At 33.9% G+C, this 19840-nt stretch overlaps 1 protein-coding gene across 3 annotated transcripts in view; it reads right to left on the bottom strand.

The window, feature by feature from the left end:
- LOC136034809 (tubulin-specific chaperone D-like) overlaps positions 1-19840 on the bottom strand; it is a 76050-nt gene that overhangs the window by 13553 nt on the left and 42657 nt on the right. For all 3 annotated transcript variants that reach the window (XM_065716230.1, XM_065716229.1, XM_065716231.1), the window contains exons 7-11: positions 16814-16962; positions 15191-15420; positions 4335-4474; positions 2373-2478; positions 82-427 (exon numbers count right to left, since the gene is read on the bottom strand). In XM_065716230.1, coding sequence (XP_065572302.1) covers positions 82-427; positions 2373-2478; positions 4335-4474; positions 15191-15420; positions 16814-16962 — 971 coding nt within the window. The remainder of the gene's footprint in view (positions 1-81; positions 428-2372; positions 2479-4334; positions 4475-15190; positions 15421-16813; positions 16963-19840) is intronic.

The following is a 19840-nucleotide window of genomic DNA, read 5'->3' as shown; positions in this document are numbered from 1 at the left end:
ATGACTCAGGTTACCAAACCTTCTGGTTAATTCAAGGAACTTACCAATTCGATTGCCATCTGGTTAATTCAAGGAACTTACCAATTCGATTGCCATCTTTCGGACACAAATTAGCTTCACAGCACCTACGAATCAAATAGCACAGAGCTTGCTTTGTTATGTCACTACCAAGGCCACTTAAAAACCTTCCAGTTGATAAGGTGATTGTCACTTCTATCGATTTTTGCGCTAAATCTCGACCAACCAATTCAGCTGTCGTGACCTCTTTAGTTCTTGCAATCTCTGATAATGCAGAGAATATTTCACTTAACGCAAGTATACTCCCATGTCGAAGATATAATTCAACAATCGTTGAACGATAGATCAAAACAGGGATGATATTGGCTATAATATATTCGGGAGCAAGGTGAGTCAATCGCCTCAAGGCCTAAAAAGAAAAGTTCTTTTGAGTTAGCCACAACTCAAAACGAGAAATACAGATGAAGAACTCCTTCAAAACCTGAGGAGATTAAGAAGCAACAACATAAGATTACACTGATCTTTTTATGCATGACAAATTTTGTTTTAATTAGTTTCAAAGGTATGTTTATTGTTCTTGGTTCTTTTCGTATTATTTTTGTTTCTTTGAAATGACAAGCAAATTCAATCTTTACTAGAATCTTTGATAAAATTTTGAAGTCGAATTTATCTTATCAGACTAACTGAGGTGGATTTTTTCGATCTTAACTTTTCAGGATTCTGACGTTTTGAAGCTTTAGCTTTGGATCTATGTCTAGTAAACAAATGTCAATGTCAAATGTCGTGTAGTAAAATGTCAATTCTCAGACTTAGTTTAAATTCATTTTTTTGAATTCTAGACTTACCAGCACTTACAAAATGGCAGCAGACAGCAATAAAAAAATGTTTAAGTCTGAGGAGAAATCGAACACCTAAAATTTTAGCCTAGCCGATACCGAATTTCTCCGACATAATTTTTGCTTCAATCACCCCATACGGATGCAAAAGAAATTCATGGACTAATGATTCGAAACAAGGGGATTCTTTTTGACGAAAATCCATAGAAAGAATAAATTTCATATTTCTGCCTTCTGTTTCAAATATTATGGAGGTTTTGCTACTCTTAAAGTTTTAGACAAGGTACACTGATTCATTTCATTTAGCCGTATTTGTAAGTTTTACTCCATCTTTTTATATTTTTTTTTTGGATGCCACATTATTCAGTCAGGTGACCCACTACATCTTGGTGGGAGATTCAAAGCTCCATAACCGATATAGACTAGTGGTACTTTAATAATATGTCCAACTTCTTAGCATGTCATGCATCCATACGAGGAGACAAATATAAAAATCTGAATTCTACAGAAGAAACAACTATTTTGAAGATCTTTTTTCTTGAGGTTACAATGAACCATATAACAAGGTCAAAACAATTTTTGTTCCTTTTTTTTAATAAATGCTATAAAGGTCAAACGAACTGGGGAAATGCTGAGGAAAAAGCAAAGTGTGAGAAAAATACTGTACAGTATTTAAACGATACTGAGATTGGACCTTATTTTACCAAAATTGATAAATAAAGTTTGCCCACAAAGTTTGCCCTTTATTGCCCAAACGAACAGCAATACCTTACTCATATATAATTAATAATTTCTACGAAAAAATATTAATTAGACACTATAAATGGCTCCACACGTAAATGGTTATTAAAACACAGAGTTTGGTGTGACACTTTTATTTAAGAAAATCCCGACTGTATAGAGTTAAATGGTCTACTATATCTGGCTATAATAACTAATAACCGCTATTCTGTGTGAGGGGTGCTCAGTTACAACCAGGAAAGTTAGAGGAAATAAATCTTAATAGAACCACAGTTACTCAAGCCATGGTAAAAGATATAGAAGAAGGAATGGCACAGAACAAGGTCTTAGGAGCCAAAAGAACACACCACGCTGTATCGTTTACCTCCACTATCTAGATACAATCTAGACAATAGGCTAACGATTAGGCTCCCAAAATACACATGCTTACACCCTTCCATTATAAAACAACAAAATACTGACTAGCTTTGTCCGATTTTTATTGAGGGATTGAGTGGTTCTCAATTTGATATAGTTCGCCAGTTTTCCTTCTCTTTATACGCGGTTTATGCTAGTTCTTGATATTCAGTATAATTTATCTTGCCAATGCGTCTATGCGCTAATTTCAAGATTGTTTGAGAAAAAATTTATTTACTTTTAATAGTTCTGTCTTACAATACTAATCCTTGTTCAATTGTTGTTTTTTCTCTCTTTTTTTTTTATAATTTAGCTGATTTGACCTTTTTTTTACTGTGATACACCATTTCAAACAAATGCCGTCTTATTATAAAGACATACCTTGGCTGTTAAATCTCGAATGACCAAGTCCCAATGTCCAACTTTAAATTCCATGAGGTGATCAATTAAAGATGCTGTATATTCAGGATACTTTCCAACAAAACAGCTGAAAATAAATAAATAAATAAACATATATATATATATATATATATATATATATATATATATATATATATATATATATATATATATATATATATATAATATATATATATATATATATATATATATATATATATATATATATATATATATATATATATATATATATATATATATATATATATATATATATATATATATATATATATATATATATATTCAGAATATTTGTATTTATAAAATCTATTATAAATATATACTATAAATCTACAAAATCATACATATGTAAGCAAATAGATATATAGAAGAAAATGATGTTAAAGTTATGGTCCAGAAAACCTTAAAAAAAAAACGACTTCGGTTGAAGTCGGTTTTACTTGTCTGAAACTTCTGTTATTTATCCAAAGAAACTTATAGCCCATTTAGGACTTCTAAATCAATCCTGATTTCGTAAACTTGACTTATATAGCCCTAGCAATATCCACACTCAGTGACTAAACAGGTACAACAAGCACAAAGGTGTCTTCACATTACCCCGTAGAGCTTCTCATATGGATTTATTTGCCTATACATGCATGGCTGGCCAAGAAAAATTCTTGATAGGTTAGAACCAAAAACTGCCTATTGACCAGGATTCCCACGGGGAGTACCAACGTACTATGTAAATTGTTTATCAAGGTAGTAGTTTCTGAATGCTCTTGTGAAAGTAATACTTTTTCAATAGTTTCTGTTAAAAGTAGTGCATTTTTAAAATTTAACGTTCAAGAAATCCACTTCCTTATTATCAATCTATTGTTCGGTCAAAAAGGAACTATTTCCGGTTTTATGGACAAGCATTCGTGCAACAGTAAGTAACACATTACATACTAACATTCTGGTTCATCGATTCTTCTCTTATGCTAAGTAAACAAATAGACGCAAAGAGGCAAATTTTTTAGAAGAGCAAATTTTTGGGAGGTAGTACTTTTTAGAGACCCGGAGGAGTTCCATTAATTTCATTGGAGTGACAACCCTGCTATTGACACTTAAAAAGAATATAAATAAGCAAATACAAATATCAAAGTGATGAAAAGATAAAGTAGTCAGATGATGAAAAAAATGCCTGACCTTTATTCATCCTCCCTTTTCAGGGTTGATAACGAAATACAAAAAAAAACGCCTTTTTAACCAAGAAAAATGAAATAAAATAGTGAAACAAAGTTCAAGTGATAGTTCAAGAAGACAAAGAAAAACTGACGAAACTTGAGATAAAGAACATTTATCAACTACCAACAGAAGGCTCACAGTTCCAAGTCACACAGGAGTAGAAGGGTGCGGAGGTTTCTGCCGAAAAGGAAGAGTTCGACAAAAGGAAAAAGTGAATGTTGAGACACAAGTTTTAAATCAATTAAGGCAAGCCACTTTGAATATAGATCTATCAAATTAGACAATACTATACAAAAGACAATTTTAGGTTACTAAGCATAATCTATAACTTCGATTTTACTTTGGAAGAGGCGAAATCGGCGATTTTTTTCCTGGAGGGAGGCATAAGCCCCATTTTCAGCCTATTTTCACGAAATATCCCTACTTTTGGACATATTTTATGAATTTCTGAGTCTTAAGGGGCGTGATCACCTCAGACCTATCAACTCCCAATCCCTGAAACTATCTCAACTTGAACAAAGGAGAATGTAAACATCCCCCCGACACCACCACTTCCTTCCTCATAAAAGTCAGCCCTGAAAACAACTACAATACACCCTATTTAAGGTCGCATCCCCAGTGTACAGATTGAGTGTGCTCCGTACAGTATGATTTTCGTAAAAGCTCATACAAAGCTTAACTTTATGCAAGAAAAGAGAAAACAGAACATCATACCTGAGTTCTAGGTAAGCATGTGGTTTCATTCCAACCGAAAAATAGTCAACAGTGGTAAGTATGTCAATACCATGTGGCAATGCTCCCTGACGTCCAACATGCTCTTGGAATGCAGCTGCTGCAGCTCGTCGGCAATTAATCTTAAAAATAGTTGAAGACATTAGTGGTACATGTAAAAAAAAAATATCATTTTACATTTATTATTAAAACACTGTACTTCTGCATTTTGTCCTCCAGGCACTTGACTGAATCCTAAGTTTCGTGTTTTCACAAGATATTCTCTTAAAAAAGGAAAAAAGCATTAAATCTTCTTTTCTGTTTTTCTAGAAGTTAATTGGGCTACCGCCGAAACGTGTTTTCAACAGTCTGTAAGTTCATCTATGGCTGTGAGAAACGGGGACACTTGTTGAGCTGCTGTGCGGACATCAAGAGATCTTCAACTTCTTTCATCTTAGTACATGCTTATACCTTTGGACGAGCGTTTATCTTTCCGAGAACAACGACCAAAATTGACCGTTTTTGGGTTTCTTTTTAAAAACATTTTTCATATTTATGTTGATTTACCTTTATAAACACTAAGGATAATACATCATAGCGCTGATAACTTCGTTCAGCAGACGTATCTCTGTAGACAGCATTCGACTCATAAATTGGTTCAGTTCAATTGACAGGCGCTGATTCGAGCTTTGAAAATACAAATTCATAAATTCAAGCGGATCACAGGTCGAGATGATCGAGATGAACAGTTTAAATGTTCAATTGTTCAATTCAGTTCAGTTTCAGTTTCAATTCAGTTCAATTGACAGGCACCGATTAGAGCTTTGAAATGACATATGCATATATTCAAGCAGATTACAGGTCGAGATGATCGAAATGAATAGTTTAAATATATGAATAGTTTATGAGTACATCAATTTATGCATATACGTTACTTTTGTTTTACTGATGTAAAAGGTATCATAAATAAACCACGAATAAAAAGTCGAGCCTAGATTTCAAACGTATTACCTTTTTTAAGCATTTTTAATGAAACCCACTTTTTCTAGATAATTTCATCGAAAAAAAAAAAAAAAAAAAAGGAGTACTTAACCTGAGGTCTCTCCAAACAGTACCATAAATGGCACCGCCCTCATTAAAAAGCTGAACAATATCAGGGATGCTGGTAAAAAGTTTTTTCGACACAAATTTGTCAAGTCACTATAGCGATAGAGAGGGTACGGTCTCCGTTTTTCAAGGATAGAAGCACAATTAAATAAACGCTAAGATTCTCTTTGCCCCCACCCCTAGATTTTATGAAAATATAGTCCCCCCCCCCCCCGTCTAAATTTTCGTGAATTGGCACAACTGGTACGTATTGTAACTCAAATTTGCCAAAAGAATAGGCATAACTTCTGGACTCTCGATTGAAGGAATGGAACTTACAACAACTAAAAACAGAAGTATGCTGCTTTTGCAATCGAGATGATCAGTAAAAAGTTTCTTTCTTCGCAAGGAGATTCGCTGGTACTTTTTTCTTTTTTATAATGTTGACGACGTAATGAGTGTCTTGGGTATAGAGTATAAGGCAAAAGAGTGGCGCTTGTTTTTCAATGGTTCTACATTAAGTCTATAGGCTATTCTATTGCATTTCAGCAATAAGCTTCCCTCTAAAATATTGAGTGGAGCTTCTATCATGAAACAGTCTTATGAAACTATTAAATTCATTATGGAAATGTTCAATATAACAAAAAAAAATATTCATAGTTTTGAAATTAATTGCCCTCAGAAAAAAAAACTGGCCAAAACAGAAACTCATACTCCGGAACAAAAGACCTACAGGAAAGACCTTTGTGTCTTACAATTTTACGGAAAATCACTCATCAAGTGATTATTTACATATATTACCTACATTATTTACATTACCAATATTCACATCCAATGCAAGAAGTGGAGGATAATGTAAATCAACCTGCTATAAGGTTTGAGAGCCTTAACGATAAGAAAAAATAAAGACAATATCAGCCATGGGTGACGGTGTCCCCATCAAAAGTCCTGGAATTGCAATTAATAAGCCTTCCCAATTCATTATTGCAGCCTTGGATCATAATACATGACGTCACACTATTAGTGACGTCATTCCAATAGAACACACAATGAGACTAAGCATGACGTCATCTTTGGTATAAATCTACTTGCACTAAAGGGAATAGTATCAGAATGAATAAATGTATTATGTGTACAACATTTGACAAAATACTTACAAAAATGAGCTATCAAAATTATTATTATCCTGAGGAATCAGAATATTATCTAGACGAATACAAGCAAGATGAGTATTTCTATGAGTCTTCAGCGGCACTGAAACCAGTTATTGAATTCTGCAATGGAAAGGCAGTGTGGACAAAGAAATTAGTTAAAACAGTGCCACAAGTGAGGCCATTTGTTAAAACTGTGCCAGATCTTAAAAACAACAATATCCTTACAATGCCCGTAAAGAAATTTTTGAGAAGTATTGGATATAGTAGCCGAGATGTAGGTACAAATGAAAAAGATACAAAATCAATCGATGGAAAACATGCATCTTTATACGGAAACGATACTGACCAAGACGATAGCAAACAGCAGAACAGCGGACTCATGCCAGCCACAACAATAGCTTCAAGTAAGATACTAACACTAAGCCAACCTACAAAGGAATCAAAAAACGATTCTAACGAGATTTCAGCCGAGAAGCACCCATCTCTACCTGTTGTAAATGCCCTCAGAGAAGAAGAAGAAACTTCTGCTGCTATACCAGATCTTAATTGCAGGGAAATTAAAATTCTTTTGAATAATCAATCAGAGGCAAAACAAGGGCACTGTCACCAGTGTGAAGAAGGGAATTGCAAGAAAGATGACAACTGTATGTGTTGTAGTAAACAGCCGACTGAATCAGCTGATAGGAAGGAAGGAGCATTGAAATCAGCTATGAAGAACCCAAAAACAAATTCAACTCAAAAACAAAACAAAAAAGTATCCTTTAATATTTTCGTTGAGGCACAAACTGAAGAAAAAGAACTTGTTACTCTTAAACTCAATTATATCTGCGGAATTCCTAAAGATGTGACTTCTGTGAGAGGTGGAGCACCATCAAAAGCTTATATCCCGCCTCATTTAAGGAAAGAAACCGGATACAGCTTAATGCAGACTCAAAATAATAAAGGCACCTCAAATAGGTTTTCATAGGTTTCGTTGAACAGAAGGAAGATTACCCCTGGAAATTTCAGATTCGAAAGCACAAAACATGGGTCATATAGAAGGTAACAAAACAAATCTTATTTGGAAAACTGTTGTGTTACATATAAAACACGGAAAATTCTTGTTTTTTAGAAAAATTATAAAATAAACGTTTATTTTCAGATGCCGTTTATATTTTATTTTTTGATTACCAGGATCAATTAGTAACTGGAAAAAATAAGTCAATCGAATTGACAGAGTCTATGATTCGTCGGAAAAAAAAAACCTAAAATGATAGAATTTCCAGTTACTTATAGATAAGTTAAGATGTTAGCTTTTAAGTTAGCAACAGCCAGTCTTTGTTGGACAACTTCTTTGGACAACTGTTATCCTGTCCCCTTAATTAGGCTGATTTTAAACCGTTTAAAAGGTGCCAATCTAATGAAACTGATATGAGAAAATCTCCCACACACAAAAAAACCAAAAGCCTGAGGTACAAAACTGAGGAATGAAAAAAAAATGCAAAACAGTAAATTATAAAGAAACCGTCAACACGTTCAACTATAAATCAAAAAGAAAAATCGGCCATTAGAATTTTAATCAAAGTACTTATCAAAGGAAAATTATAGTATAACAAGCAATTTTTCGGGAAAAAAGCATTCAGTAAGAAACAAAATAACGTTATGGTATAATCGTCAAGATAACTTAATATTGATATTTTCTGTGGCCAACTTTTAGGTTTTTCGGGCGGCTTTTGGTTTTTTAGAATTAGCCTTTATTCACCCAACTAAGTATTAATCACCAGGAATCTAGTAATAATTTGAACAATCTATCAAAGGCAAGACAAAGGCAATGTCCCCCTTACAAGAGTTACAATTGCCTGTGTTGTACAAGTACGAGAAAAAAGAATAAATTAAGAAATCTTAAAAAAAAAGTTTCGTTTCCTAAATAAAAGCGCTTAAACAAACATTATACAGAACCATTATAAACAACCGCAGCATAATCCTAAATTTCACGGGTGAAAAAACAGATTTGACACATTAATGTAAAAAGGTGATATCTATCTATGCAATATATAGCATGTATTCACTTTGAAACCCATGATGCTTTTTAGATGCAGGACAAAATACGAAAGAATTTGTTTTTTGTAAGGCTTAAAACTTAAAAACAACAGTTTTTAGAAATCTTAGAATTTCTTCATGAAATGTTCTTCATTGAAATGTTCTGTCTTTTTCCTTAAAAGACACGGTTACAAATGGATCACTCTAAGCAGGGGCAGATCCACGATTTATCTTAGCGGGGGCGCAAATAGGTTACTCCGATAAACTTGCGAACAAAGAAATACCAGCAATTAAAAGGGAACATCAACAATTATACGTTGTAAGTAGGTAGTCAGTAGTGAGGGCTTTTTGGATTTGAGCACGCCCATACTCATTACTCTTTACTTCCTATAAGCATTTAAAATGACGAAGCAGTTTAACGGCGATTCCCTCAAGACGCAGGTGTTATTAATTTTCTTCAAGAAGCAGATGCTTGTTACGCAAAAGGGAATGTTTTCTAGAACACACAAGTGACTTTTTCGCCATAGGGAATGTTTACCTCTGCTAAGGATGACGCGATCTTGCATGACTTGGTAGATTCATTGGGAATGACGATAGGGAAGATTCATTAGGAATCACGTGAAGGAATCTCACGTGACATGCTAGACTTCAGGGGCCCATGGGTATTACGTAAGGGCAGAACACACGTGGTTGTAATGTAACGGTGGTGCACACATGACTGTTACGCAACGGCGGGGCAAATGTGGGATATTACATAATGGCAGCGCACACATGGCTATTAAGTAATGATGGCGCAAACATGGGATGTTACGTAATGATGGCACACATGTAATAAGCACACACGTTGTGGTTACGTAATGACGGGGCACAAATAGAATGTCACGTAATATTATAGTACACCTGTAAGTTATGTAATAGGAAATAATTACCTGTGATAGGGATAAGGTATTTTCGCATGACTTATTTCTTTAGTTCCCGTGGGGATTCCCTGCTTGTAGCTGATGGGGACATAATGGGTGTTGTGTAATGGTAGCAGACACGTGTGATGTTACATAATGACAATGCACACGTGGGTGTTACGTAATGACGGTGCAAACGTGGGTGTTAGGTAATACTGTAAGATATTTTTTCTTCAGAATTTCATTTTTTTTTCAAGGCGTTTTTTTCAAGATTTAATTTTCTTTCAGGACGTTTATTCTCAGGGGATCTTTATATTCCAAAGATTTGTGTCCGCATTAAGATTCTAAAGAGATTTCCCCTCTAAAGAATGGAGCACTAGACCGCTGTACAAGAGAGCCTTTTTAATACGTTTATTCGGGGAATACTTTCTATGGGATGACAATTACGTGAGAGAATACTTTCCACTCAAGGAGAATTCCCCGTCCCACTTTCAAGAATGATATTTCAAGAATGATAAATAGGTCGCATGTTTCTAACCCTTTCCAAATGAGAGAACGCAAACATCCCATTGGTATTGATTTTTGATTTATTAAGCGCACCTGCTTGATAAATTGGATTAATCTAAATATTGATATTAACAAAATCACAGTTTAATGAGCTGTAAGCATTACGTCTTATAGAGCAGAAGCCTCATTACTTACAATAGTAATAATAAGAAAAATGTCAAATTCACAATATGTTATAGGTAAATTTAAGTCATATTAAGAGATATTTCTAAACCGTCTTAATGAAATGCATCATTTCTATTGCTCTATTAGACGCAAATGAGGAAAAAAGATAAACATTTTTGCATTCGGTTATTTCTGAGAGGTTTTTAATGAAAATACCACGTTTCTTTGAGTCAAGACTATGCATATTCACGCCACCCTGACAATATATGGCTGGATCAACCTAGACACCAATTTTAGTCTTGTTTTCAGCATTGTTTTTAGAGGTAAATTAAATCCAAATTAAGAGATATTTTTGAGACCTTTTAATAAAAATGTCCCAATTTATTTGACACTGTGTTAGATTTCAGCCCCCCTCCGTCGAAAAAATATTCTTTTAACAACCCAAACTTAATTCTAAGCTGTAGAACATGTTAGTCCAAGCGATTCAGTTCATCCTGGCAAACTTTGAATCGTAAACCCTCTAGCACACTTTATCACTCCTAAGGTAATTTTCAGATATTTTCCTGATAAAAATATGCTTTAAATCCATTCATTTGTTTTAGAAATCCACCCCCAACGTGATACACCCAATGAATATTCACGCCACCGTGGTAAAATATGGATGGCACCCGACACCCTCTGGTACCCCTATTTCAACGACATTCTTTTTCAGTTTTTTCCTGTTAAAAATATGCTTTAAATCCATTTGTTCATGTTTTTCCCAGCAAACACTCTGTGATCCGCCATGTCATTTCACGGCATCGCACAAGACTATGACTAGCCCTCTGGCATCCCTTATCATTCGTAAGACATGTTCCAGATATTTTCTTATTAAAAATCAAGCTTTAAATCCATACTTTTAAATAGTTCATTTTTGCTACAGCCAACCCTCCATGATACACCATGACAATTCACATCAACGTGCCGCAGTATGACTAGCCCTCTCGCGCACATTATCACACATAAGACACTTTTCGAGCATTTTCCTGCAAGAATATCTGTTTACATAAGAATCGGTCGTTTAAAGTTAATGAAAAACCCCGATAGTGATTCTCCTAACGACTCCATGCAATTAAGGTCAGCGTGGCACAATGTACCAGCCCGATGACACCCTTTGGCACACATTATCACACTTAAGGGTTTTTCAACCTTATTCCCATGAAAATAAACTTGTGAACCAAAAATGACCATTATTTTTATTTGAATAGCGGAAACTTGTCACTGATTAGTTTCGAAAAGTTATAGGTTTTTAAATTTTAAATTAAAAATAGTTTTTATTTTTTTACTTTACACTTTATAGTCTTAAATATTTTACCTTTAGGGTTTAGATCCTGGAATTACTTTGTTATTCTTTAAAATTCTTGTTGTAAAAATTCATTTTGAATTTTTGTTTTTTTGTTTTTTTCGATACAATTTTCAGTTTTAAATTTTAATTTCATTTTCAATTTTAAAAATAGTGTTAGAAAATTTAGTGTTAAATCGTCATTTTTAAAATTTTAATGTTTTGTTAAATATTTTTCCGGTAAAGACTAGGTTTCATTTTCTCTTAATTTAAAAAGTAGATTTTAAAGTTTTTTAAAATTTTTGTTTTATGGCTTTAGATATAGTTTTTAGTTTCAAATTATCAGATTTCAAGTTTAGATTTTAGTTATTTTATTTTAAAAGTTTTACTTTTAAAAGATCTTATTTTAAAGTTTATCGTTTTAAAGATTTTAGTTTTAAAGTTTAGATGTTAAAATTTCTTTGGATTTTAAAGTTTTTGTTTTTTCGAAGGTTTTTTTTTCAACATTTTATAAGAGAATGTTTGAAAAAAACCAATGCCATTCCACTGATTTAAACTGAGAATGCAGATACCCATCAAGACCGGCTAGATAAAAAAAAAATTTACACATAATTATTTGCCTTCTTTTATAAACAATTTCTTGAAAATGAATTTTTCTTAAATGATTACTTTATCATTTGAAGGGGTATTTCGACTCATATACTTAGCTCTAAGGGCATACGAACCTTTATTGAAGTTGAGATATTTCTAAAGAGTTTGGCCTTTATTTTGATGCTTTAGGAGGAACACAGGCGGTGATACGTCATATAACGCAGAGCTTCAATAAGGTGAAAATACACAGTAAAGTGGCAACTATTTGCTAATCGAAATCCAAAACGCGAATCAATAATATATTTGCGATTCTCACACATTTAATTTATATTATACAAATCCTCTAAAAAACAACAATGTTGTAATAACCATCCCGGTTCGCCAAAAAAGCAAACCCAAATTTTATGACAGCCTGAAAAAGTAATGATATCAATTTCTTTGGCTCTGTATCATAGCAAGACACGAAAAGAAATCTTTGACGGGAAAAACAAGTTTCAATATTAAGTTTTTTCAGCCCTGTTGTGACAGTCCAATCCTGAAATACTATTTCAAAAGCCTAAAAAATTTGATTTCAAGTTTTCCCTCCTTTTTAATACGAAATGAAGATTTTCACCTACCAGTTGGCTTTTGTGGTAATACGGACAGATTCCCCTGATAACCTAAATTTAATTAAATACTTTTAGGCAGTATGAGTCACCAGTAAAATCTAACAGATACTACACAAAGTACCTCAAACTTTGTTTCATACTTGTTTGGAAAAAGATACACTCTTAACAATTAAAAACTTGTTTATAACTCCACTACTAAAAACCGATTACAAAAAATAACGCTAAAATATTAAATCGCCTCAACCCCAACCAGAGTAAGCAGTTCCAACCCCAAATCCATCACTACGTTAGTAAGGGGGGGTTCCAACCTTTCCTGGATCCACCACTGACTCTAAACAGTGTCAACTGCTAGCTACGGCTTTTTAGAATATTTATGGTAATTTTTGGTCTCGAGTAATTTTGACACGTTTCGACCCATAAATTGGTTCAGTGACTTTGACAGCTGCTGATTCGTAAAAAATCAGCTTTTTTCAATCAGCTGCTGATTGAAAAAAACAAATTTATGCATTCAAGCGGATCACAGGTAGAGATGATGGTGATGAACAGTTTAAACGTACATACATTTATACATATGCATTAATCTTGTCTTACTGATATAAAAGGTATCGCAACGAAAATTTGAGCCTAAATTTCAAACAAATACCTTTTTTCCGCATTCTTAATGAAACCTACCTTTTCTTGATATTTTCCTCAAAAATAAAAAGAAAAAGGGTGTACTCAACCTAAGGTGTCTCCAGATAGTACCATAGCAGGTACAGCCCTCATTCAAGAGGGGAGAATATCAGGAATGCTGGTAAAACTTGGTTTTAGCACAAACACGACAAGTCACCACAGCGATAGCGAGGGTTTGATCCCTGTCTTCAAAGATAAAAGCACAACTAGAAAAATACCATTCTCATTGCCCCCTCCTAAATTTTCTGAAAATATATTTTCCCCTAGATTGTATAAAAATACATCCCCCCGTCTACATTTTCGAAAATTGGCACTACTGGTACTTATTGTAACTCAAATTTGCCAAACAAAGGGCATAACTTTTGGGTTCTCGATTAAAGGAAACGAACTTACCAGAACTAAAAACTAAAATGTGTTACTTTTGCAATCGAGATGAACAGCAAAAAGTTTCTTTTTTCATAAGGTGATCAGCTGGTATTTTTTTTTTTTTTTTAATGTTGAGGGTGTAATGAGTGTTTTGGGTATTGAGTATACAGCAAAAGAATGGTGTTGATTTCTCGATGGTTCGACATTAAGTTTATAAGTTATACTTTTGCGTATCGGCAATAAACTTCCTTTTATAATATTAAGTGGAGCTTTTATCATGAAAGAGTCTTATGGAACTATTAAATCTATCCTGGAAAAATTCAATATAACAGACATAAATAGAATATTCGTTGATTTGAAGGTAATTGCCCTAATTTTAGGATTGTAACAAGGGTATTAAAAAAAATGTTGTTTTATAGCTCAGTTGGGCAGGAGAGATTAGAAAAATTATTACGTTCTGAAAAAAAACTGGCCAAAACGGAATCTAATATTCTGGAAAAAAAGACTGACAGGAAGATTTAGGGTTTCAGGAAAATCAATGTTGAAATCGTTCGTTTCTTTCAATTTTCTAGGAAATAGCTCATTAAGTGACTATAAAAGCACCGTCGTGTGGATTCTATCTTCTTATAAGGCTTTGGGTGGTATTAAGTCCACTAATAATACATTTCCTATATTCACATTCAATGCGAGACGTGCAGGATGATGTAAATCAACCTGCTGCTTCACAAGGACAACAACCTCGGTTAGAAGACAAGCGACAAATCTCGGGCAGTTCTTGCGGAAAATTTTGGACAAGACACTTCCGACCAATTTCTCGATTTTAGCTTTAATTTCAAACCCAGTCAAAAAAAAAGGTCCGGTTCACGATTATGACGATAGGTTCGTTTTATATTAAATCCCAATAGTTATCCATAAACAAAAAATTGTATGAAGGAAGATGTGTTAAAAGAGCATGTTTGACAATGGAATTGATTAGCAGAAGTTTCTTAAATAAAAATTTCTGAAATATTTTCCAGACGTGAAAGAATAAACAAAAACATTAAACATAATAAAAAACGAATATTCTTTAGTAGACTTCATTCCTAATAGAATTAGTTTCTTTTTTCAGTATTTATGACAAAAACGAACAGAGGGACTGATGTATATTTCGATATTTTCAAAGTGTATTGGCATCTTCAATTAGTTTTCTTGTAATTTGTAGCATCTAATATAGGGCCTTGCAGTCAAAAATCCAAAAACCAAAAAAAAAATTATTCTTTAGGCAAGTCTAGATGATTCTAAAAGGGTCTATGTAATATCATGAACTTGGCTCGGTGAGTGGTTAAATATGAAATTGACAAATGCAAGTATATAGGTACCTGTCTTTGTGGTACAAGGAACACCAGTAGGCTTGTCCAAAAATGGCATTTTTAACAGGGGAAAAACCTTCAGTAAATAAATAAGTAACCAAATAAACTAAGTAAATGCATACCTCTCTATCAAATACTGCAGTAATGAGTAAACCACGAGCTAAATCATCTAAAAATGGTGCTAAAACTGCTGGGTCATAGGCTCTAGCAAAAGACCAGCAGACATAACAAGCAGCATCTCTAATATTTCTTCCAACAGAGAAGCTTCCACGAAGTTCATCATACGTTAAAGCTTTCAAGAGTAGCGGTATCACCTCTGATAGCCTCTCTGGTAATAAAAGACCACGCCTTCCTATAATTGGAAAGTGTCCATAAATACACAAGGGTTCAATAGAGTTGATTTGTGTTTATGGTTGTTTCAATGATTAAGGTCTATATATTTCTTTATATAGGGGTTTATTGTAAAGGGGGCTAACTTGTTTTTCTACCTAAAATTAGCTACCGTATTCAAAGAATTAATTGAAAAACGTTACAATTTTTCGATAAAACTAATAGTAGAATTACAGAGGAAGGGGAGATGATACACTTTAAAACATAGTTCCAAGATTTGGTTCGAACAAAAATCATAAAACATACATCAAAATAATCCCTCAACTAACTTCTATAAATTGAAAGGTCAAGTGATCATAGGAAAAATGTTACCTTAAGGATTAAATGTTATTTTCACAGAAATTAAATGATTTTATGTCAGGTTATTCTTTGCTTTGATAAAATATTTGATATTTTATCAAATTAGATTACACTTGATAAAATATAAATTTCATCCAGAAATTTCATTCAACAGGGGGATTTAAATTCGCTTGTTTTTTTTTCTTCTGAAAATTGAGACAACACAATGTATTCTAACATCTATACACAAAGATTCAGTGTTAGAGTCAACACAAAGTTCAAAAACTCAACTCTCAAAATATGAATTTTCAAAGCTGAATTCCGTTCTACACACTAAATCTAAAAATCTAATCTAAATGGCACACTAAAATCTAAAATCAAACTTAGACATTACTTGGAATTCATAAAATATTAGTGCAAGGCAACCACCATGCCAAGCGGAATATGTAACGGAGTCAAACTCAAAACGAGCAAAAATTAACATGATAACGGCTGAAAACCCCCATGCCTTCTCAAAACCAGTATAAAATTTGCACTTTACTGAAAAAAAAAACAGATAGCCATAGATGTAGCTACAGTTAAACCCAAACAGATCTAAAGTTAAACTCTAGATTTGAACCCTTCGCATCAGTTACAAACTTTCACTAACATTCAATTGAGCTTATAATTTAATAACAATCAATCACCTTAGGAACAATTTAGCATATTGTTCTCAGTGTTTAAAAGCTATTGTGTTCACTTTTATACTAAATCCTCTTGTAATACCTGAAATTTAACCAATGCTAGTGTTAAATTATTGAACGTGAGAAATAAATTTATTTAGTACCAGACAAGCATTTTGCAAATTAATGGATGTGTGAATAAAACGACAAAGCCAAAAAATAGGGGCTTCATCAAACCAAATCATCTTTGCTTCAACACACAAGCAGTTTCCTTTGAAAAGTACAAAACAAGCCCAGTTATTAGCAGTAAAATCCCTGAAAGACAATCAGATCCACCCCTCTGAAGACAATAAAACATATTTACAAGAGCACATGTGTACCCACGAGGCAGATTCTGTTATGACACAAGCTTACCTAATTCTGCTAGTGCGAGGCAACCACCATGCCAAGCGGAATCTGCCTCTGTGACAGTGAAAAGATCCAGAACAGAACTTAACACGTCGCCAACGAAATGTTTTTGTAAACGGTTGGCTATACGACCAATCCCTTTTGCACTTGACCACCTAAAAACACAAAAATAATACATTGTTATGAAACACTATTTTATAAGATTTTAGGCTTATTCATTTTCATTAGGCCGAAATTTAATTGGATCTTTAAAGGATTAAATAAAAAAACAGGTTTTTTTAACGGAAAGTAAGGAGCGACATTAAAACTTAAAACGAACAGAAATTACTTTGTATATGAAAGGGGCTGCTTCCTCATCAACGCCCCGCTCTTTACGCTAAAGTTTGACTCTTTCTCTTAACTCTACATTTTAAAACAGTAAAAAACTTTAGCGTAAAGAGCGGGGCGTTGATAAGGAAGCAGTCCCTTTCATATACGAAGTAATTTCTGTTCGTTTTAAGTTTTAATGTCGCTCCTTACTTTCCGTTAAAAAACCTGTTTTTTTTATTTTTAATTATCTGAACGTTTTTGAATCAATGCATGTTTTGATTTTGGCTCTCCGCAGATGAATAATTGAAACGAAATTTGCATATTTATATTTTTTGGGTAAATGGCTTTCTCATAGTGTTGATCGAATGATTTTGAGAAAAAAGGAGCGGGGGAAAAGGCCTAGTTGCCCTCCAATTTTTTGGTTCTTTAAAAAGGCAACTAGAGCTTTTAATTTTTTATGACTGTTTTTATTAGTAAAGATATATGTAACTTACAAATTAGCTTACGTAACGAACTTCTGTATTCTCATGGTTTTATTACGTATATGAGGGCGTTCACCCTTTCGTCAGTACCTCGCTCTTTACACTAAAGCCTAAATTGTGTCCCAGTTTCTTAAGAATGACCCCTGAATCACAAAAGCCGTAGAATAAATAGTTGAAATTACTAAAAAATACTTTAGGGTAAAGAGCGGGGTATTAGGAGGAGGTGAGCCCACCATATGCGTAATAATTTCTATTCGTTTTAAGTTTTAACGCTGCTCCTTACTTCCAGTTGAAAAAACTTATTCATATTTATTTTTTCGTTTTTTTTTAATAAACTAGAAAATCCTGCGCTTCCTTCATAGAAATTTCCCTCCCCCTTGACAAATTCCTCCAAGGAAAGTTTCCCCAACATATCCCCCTCTTCTCAACCCCTCCCCCAGCCAAAAAATCCCCCTGAAAACGTCTGTACACTTCCAAATAACCATTACTATATGTAAGCACTGGTCAAAGTTTGTAACTTGTAGCCCCTCCCACGGGGACTGTGGGGGAGTAAGTCGTCCCAAAGACATAGTTATGAGGTTTTTTTGGCTACGCTGAAGAAAATGGCTATCTCAGAATTTTGATCCGGTGACTTTTGGGAAAATAATTAGCGTAGGACGGGGACTAGGTGCCCTCCAATATACGATCACCCCTAAAAAAAAGAGAAAAAACACGCAGCCGTGATCTGCCTTCTGGCAAAAAATACAAAATTCCACATTTTTGTAGATAGGAGCTTGAAACTTCTACTATAGGATTCTCTGATACGCTGAATCTGGTGGTGTGATTTTCATTAAGATTCTATAACTCTTAGGGGTTGTTTCCCATTATTTTCTAGAATAAGGCAAATATTCTCAGGCTCATAACTTTTGATGGGTAAGACTAAACTTGATGGAACTTATATATTTAAAATCAGCATTAAAATGCGATTCGTTTGATGTCGCTATTGGTATCAAAATTCTATTTTTTAGAATTTTGGTTACTATTGAGCCGGGTCGCTCCTTACTACAGTTCGTTACCACGAACTCTTTGATTATAAAAATTTAGCATTTACGGTGTAATTGTTGGTTTTAATTTTGTTCTTTACTTTCATTTGACAGAAAAATTGTTTTAATTAATCATAAAATGGCTCATTAGTTAACATGGCACTTATATGAAGTTAAAACGGCCAAACTTACGGATTATGTTATTGTAAATCTGAGACTGGCAGACTTCATATAGGGCACATAGGAGTTTTATTTTTGATATTAAAAGTAAAGATCGCCATCTACTAGTGCTCATAGTTAATTTAAATGCTAAATTCAGGAAGGCAACTGCCAACCAGGAAGTTAGGCAGTCTCCTGTAATAGTTCAAAATGAAACTGGAAAGCTTACAATTTGACAATGTAGAAGATGGATAGAATGGTTTTAGAAAAAAACTGCTTACAAGGTAGCTGAAAACTTCTTAGGGAGGAGGAGGTTAGAAACGCAGCTAGGAATGTTAGCGAAAACGCTTTAAGCTTGGTAGAAAAGAGGAGGTGTTTGTACAAGCAGTTTTTGAGGGCCATTAATCGAGGGTAAAATTATCTCCGCGTTAAGCTGAGTCTAGACCCACTGACTAATAAACGAAGTATCTTCGAGGCATCTCCAATTCTATCACATGCACATTGTATAAAAATGGTGGTAAAAAAAACTTATAAAGGGGACCATTCGATTGGAAATTAAAAGTTCTAGTCGTATGTGATCGAATTAAGATGAGATGCATTTTTTTGCAACAAAAAGTACATTGCTAGAAGTTTTTCAGTTGTGCTACAAAATGGGCATACATACATAGTTTTTGAGTCGTGTAAATGGGCATACACAATACGAAAAAAACTTCATTCCCTTCAGCAAATTACAATACAGACGATATATGCGATTCAAGACGATGTAGCAGGGAGGGATTTTGAAGACATAAAAAAAGAATACCGAAGCGTTCACGGGAACTAAAACAGGGAAAGAGATAAGAACACAAATAAGAAGTAGCACAGAGGGGAGTGAGCACAGGAACGAAAACATGATCAAAGACAGGCATAAAACAAGAAAAGATACAGGAACGAAGGCGAAAGTAGCGAATGAACACAATAACGAAGGAGCAAATGATCACAGGTATTAAGCTTCCAGCTTGAAGAGGAACTGTGTTTTTTGGCGGTGTGTCAATTCTTTTGCAAACATAGCCTTTATTCAT

This window comes from Artemia franciscana, chromosome 13 (assembly GCF_032884065.1).
Source record: "Artemia franciscana chromosome 13, ASM3288406v1, whole genome shotgun sequence".
Classification (NCBI taxonomy): Eukaryota; Metazoa; Arthropoda; class Branchiopoda; order Anostraca; family Artemiidae; genus Artemia; species Artemia franciscana.
The sequence above is the reverse complement of the archived record's forward strand: the minus strand, read 5'-3'. Positions and strand labels throughout refer to the sequence as shown.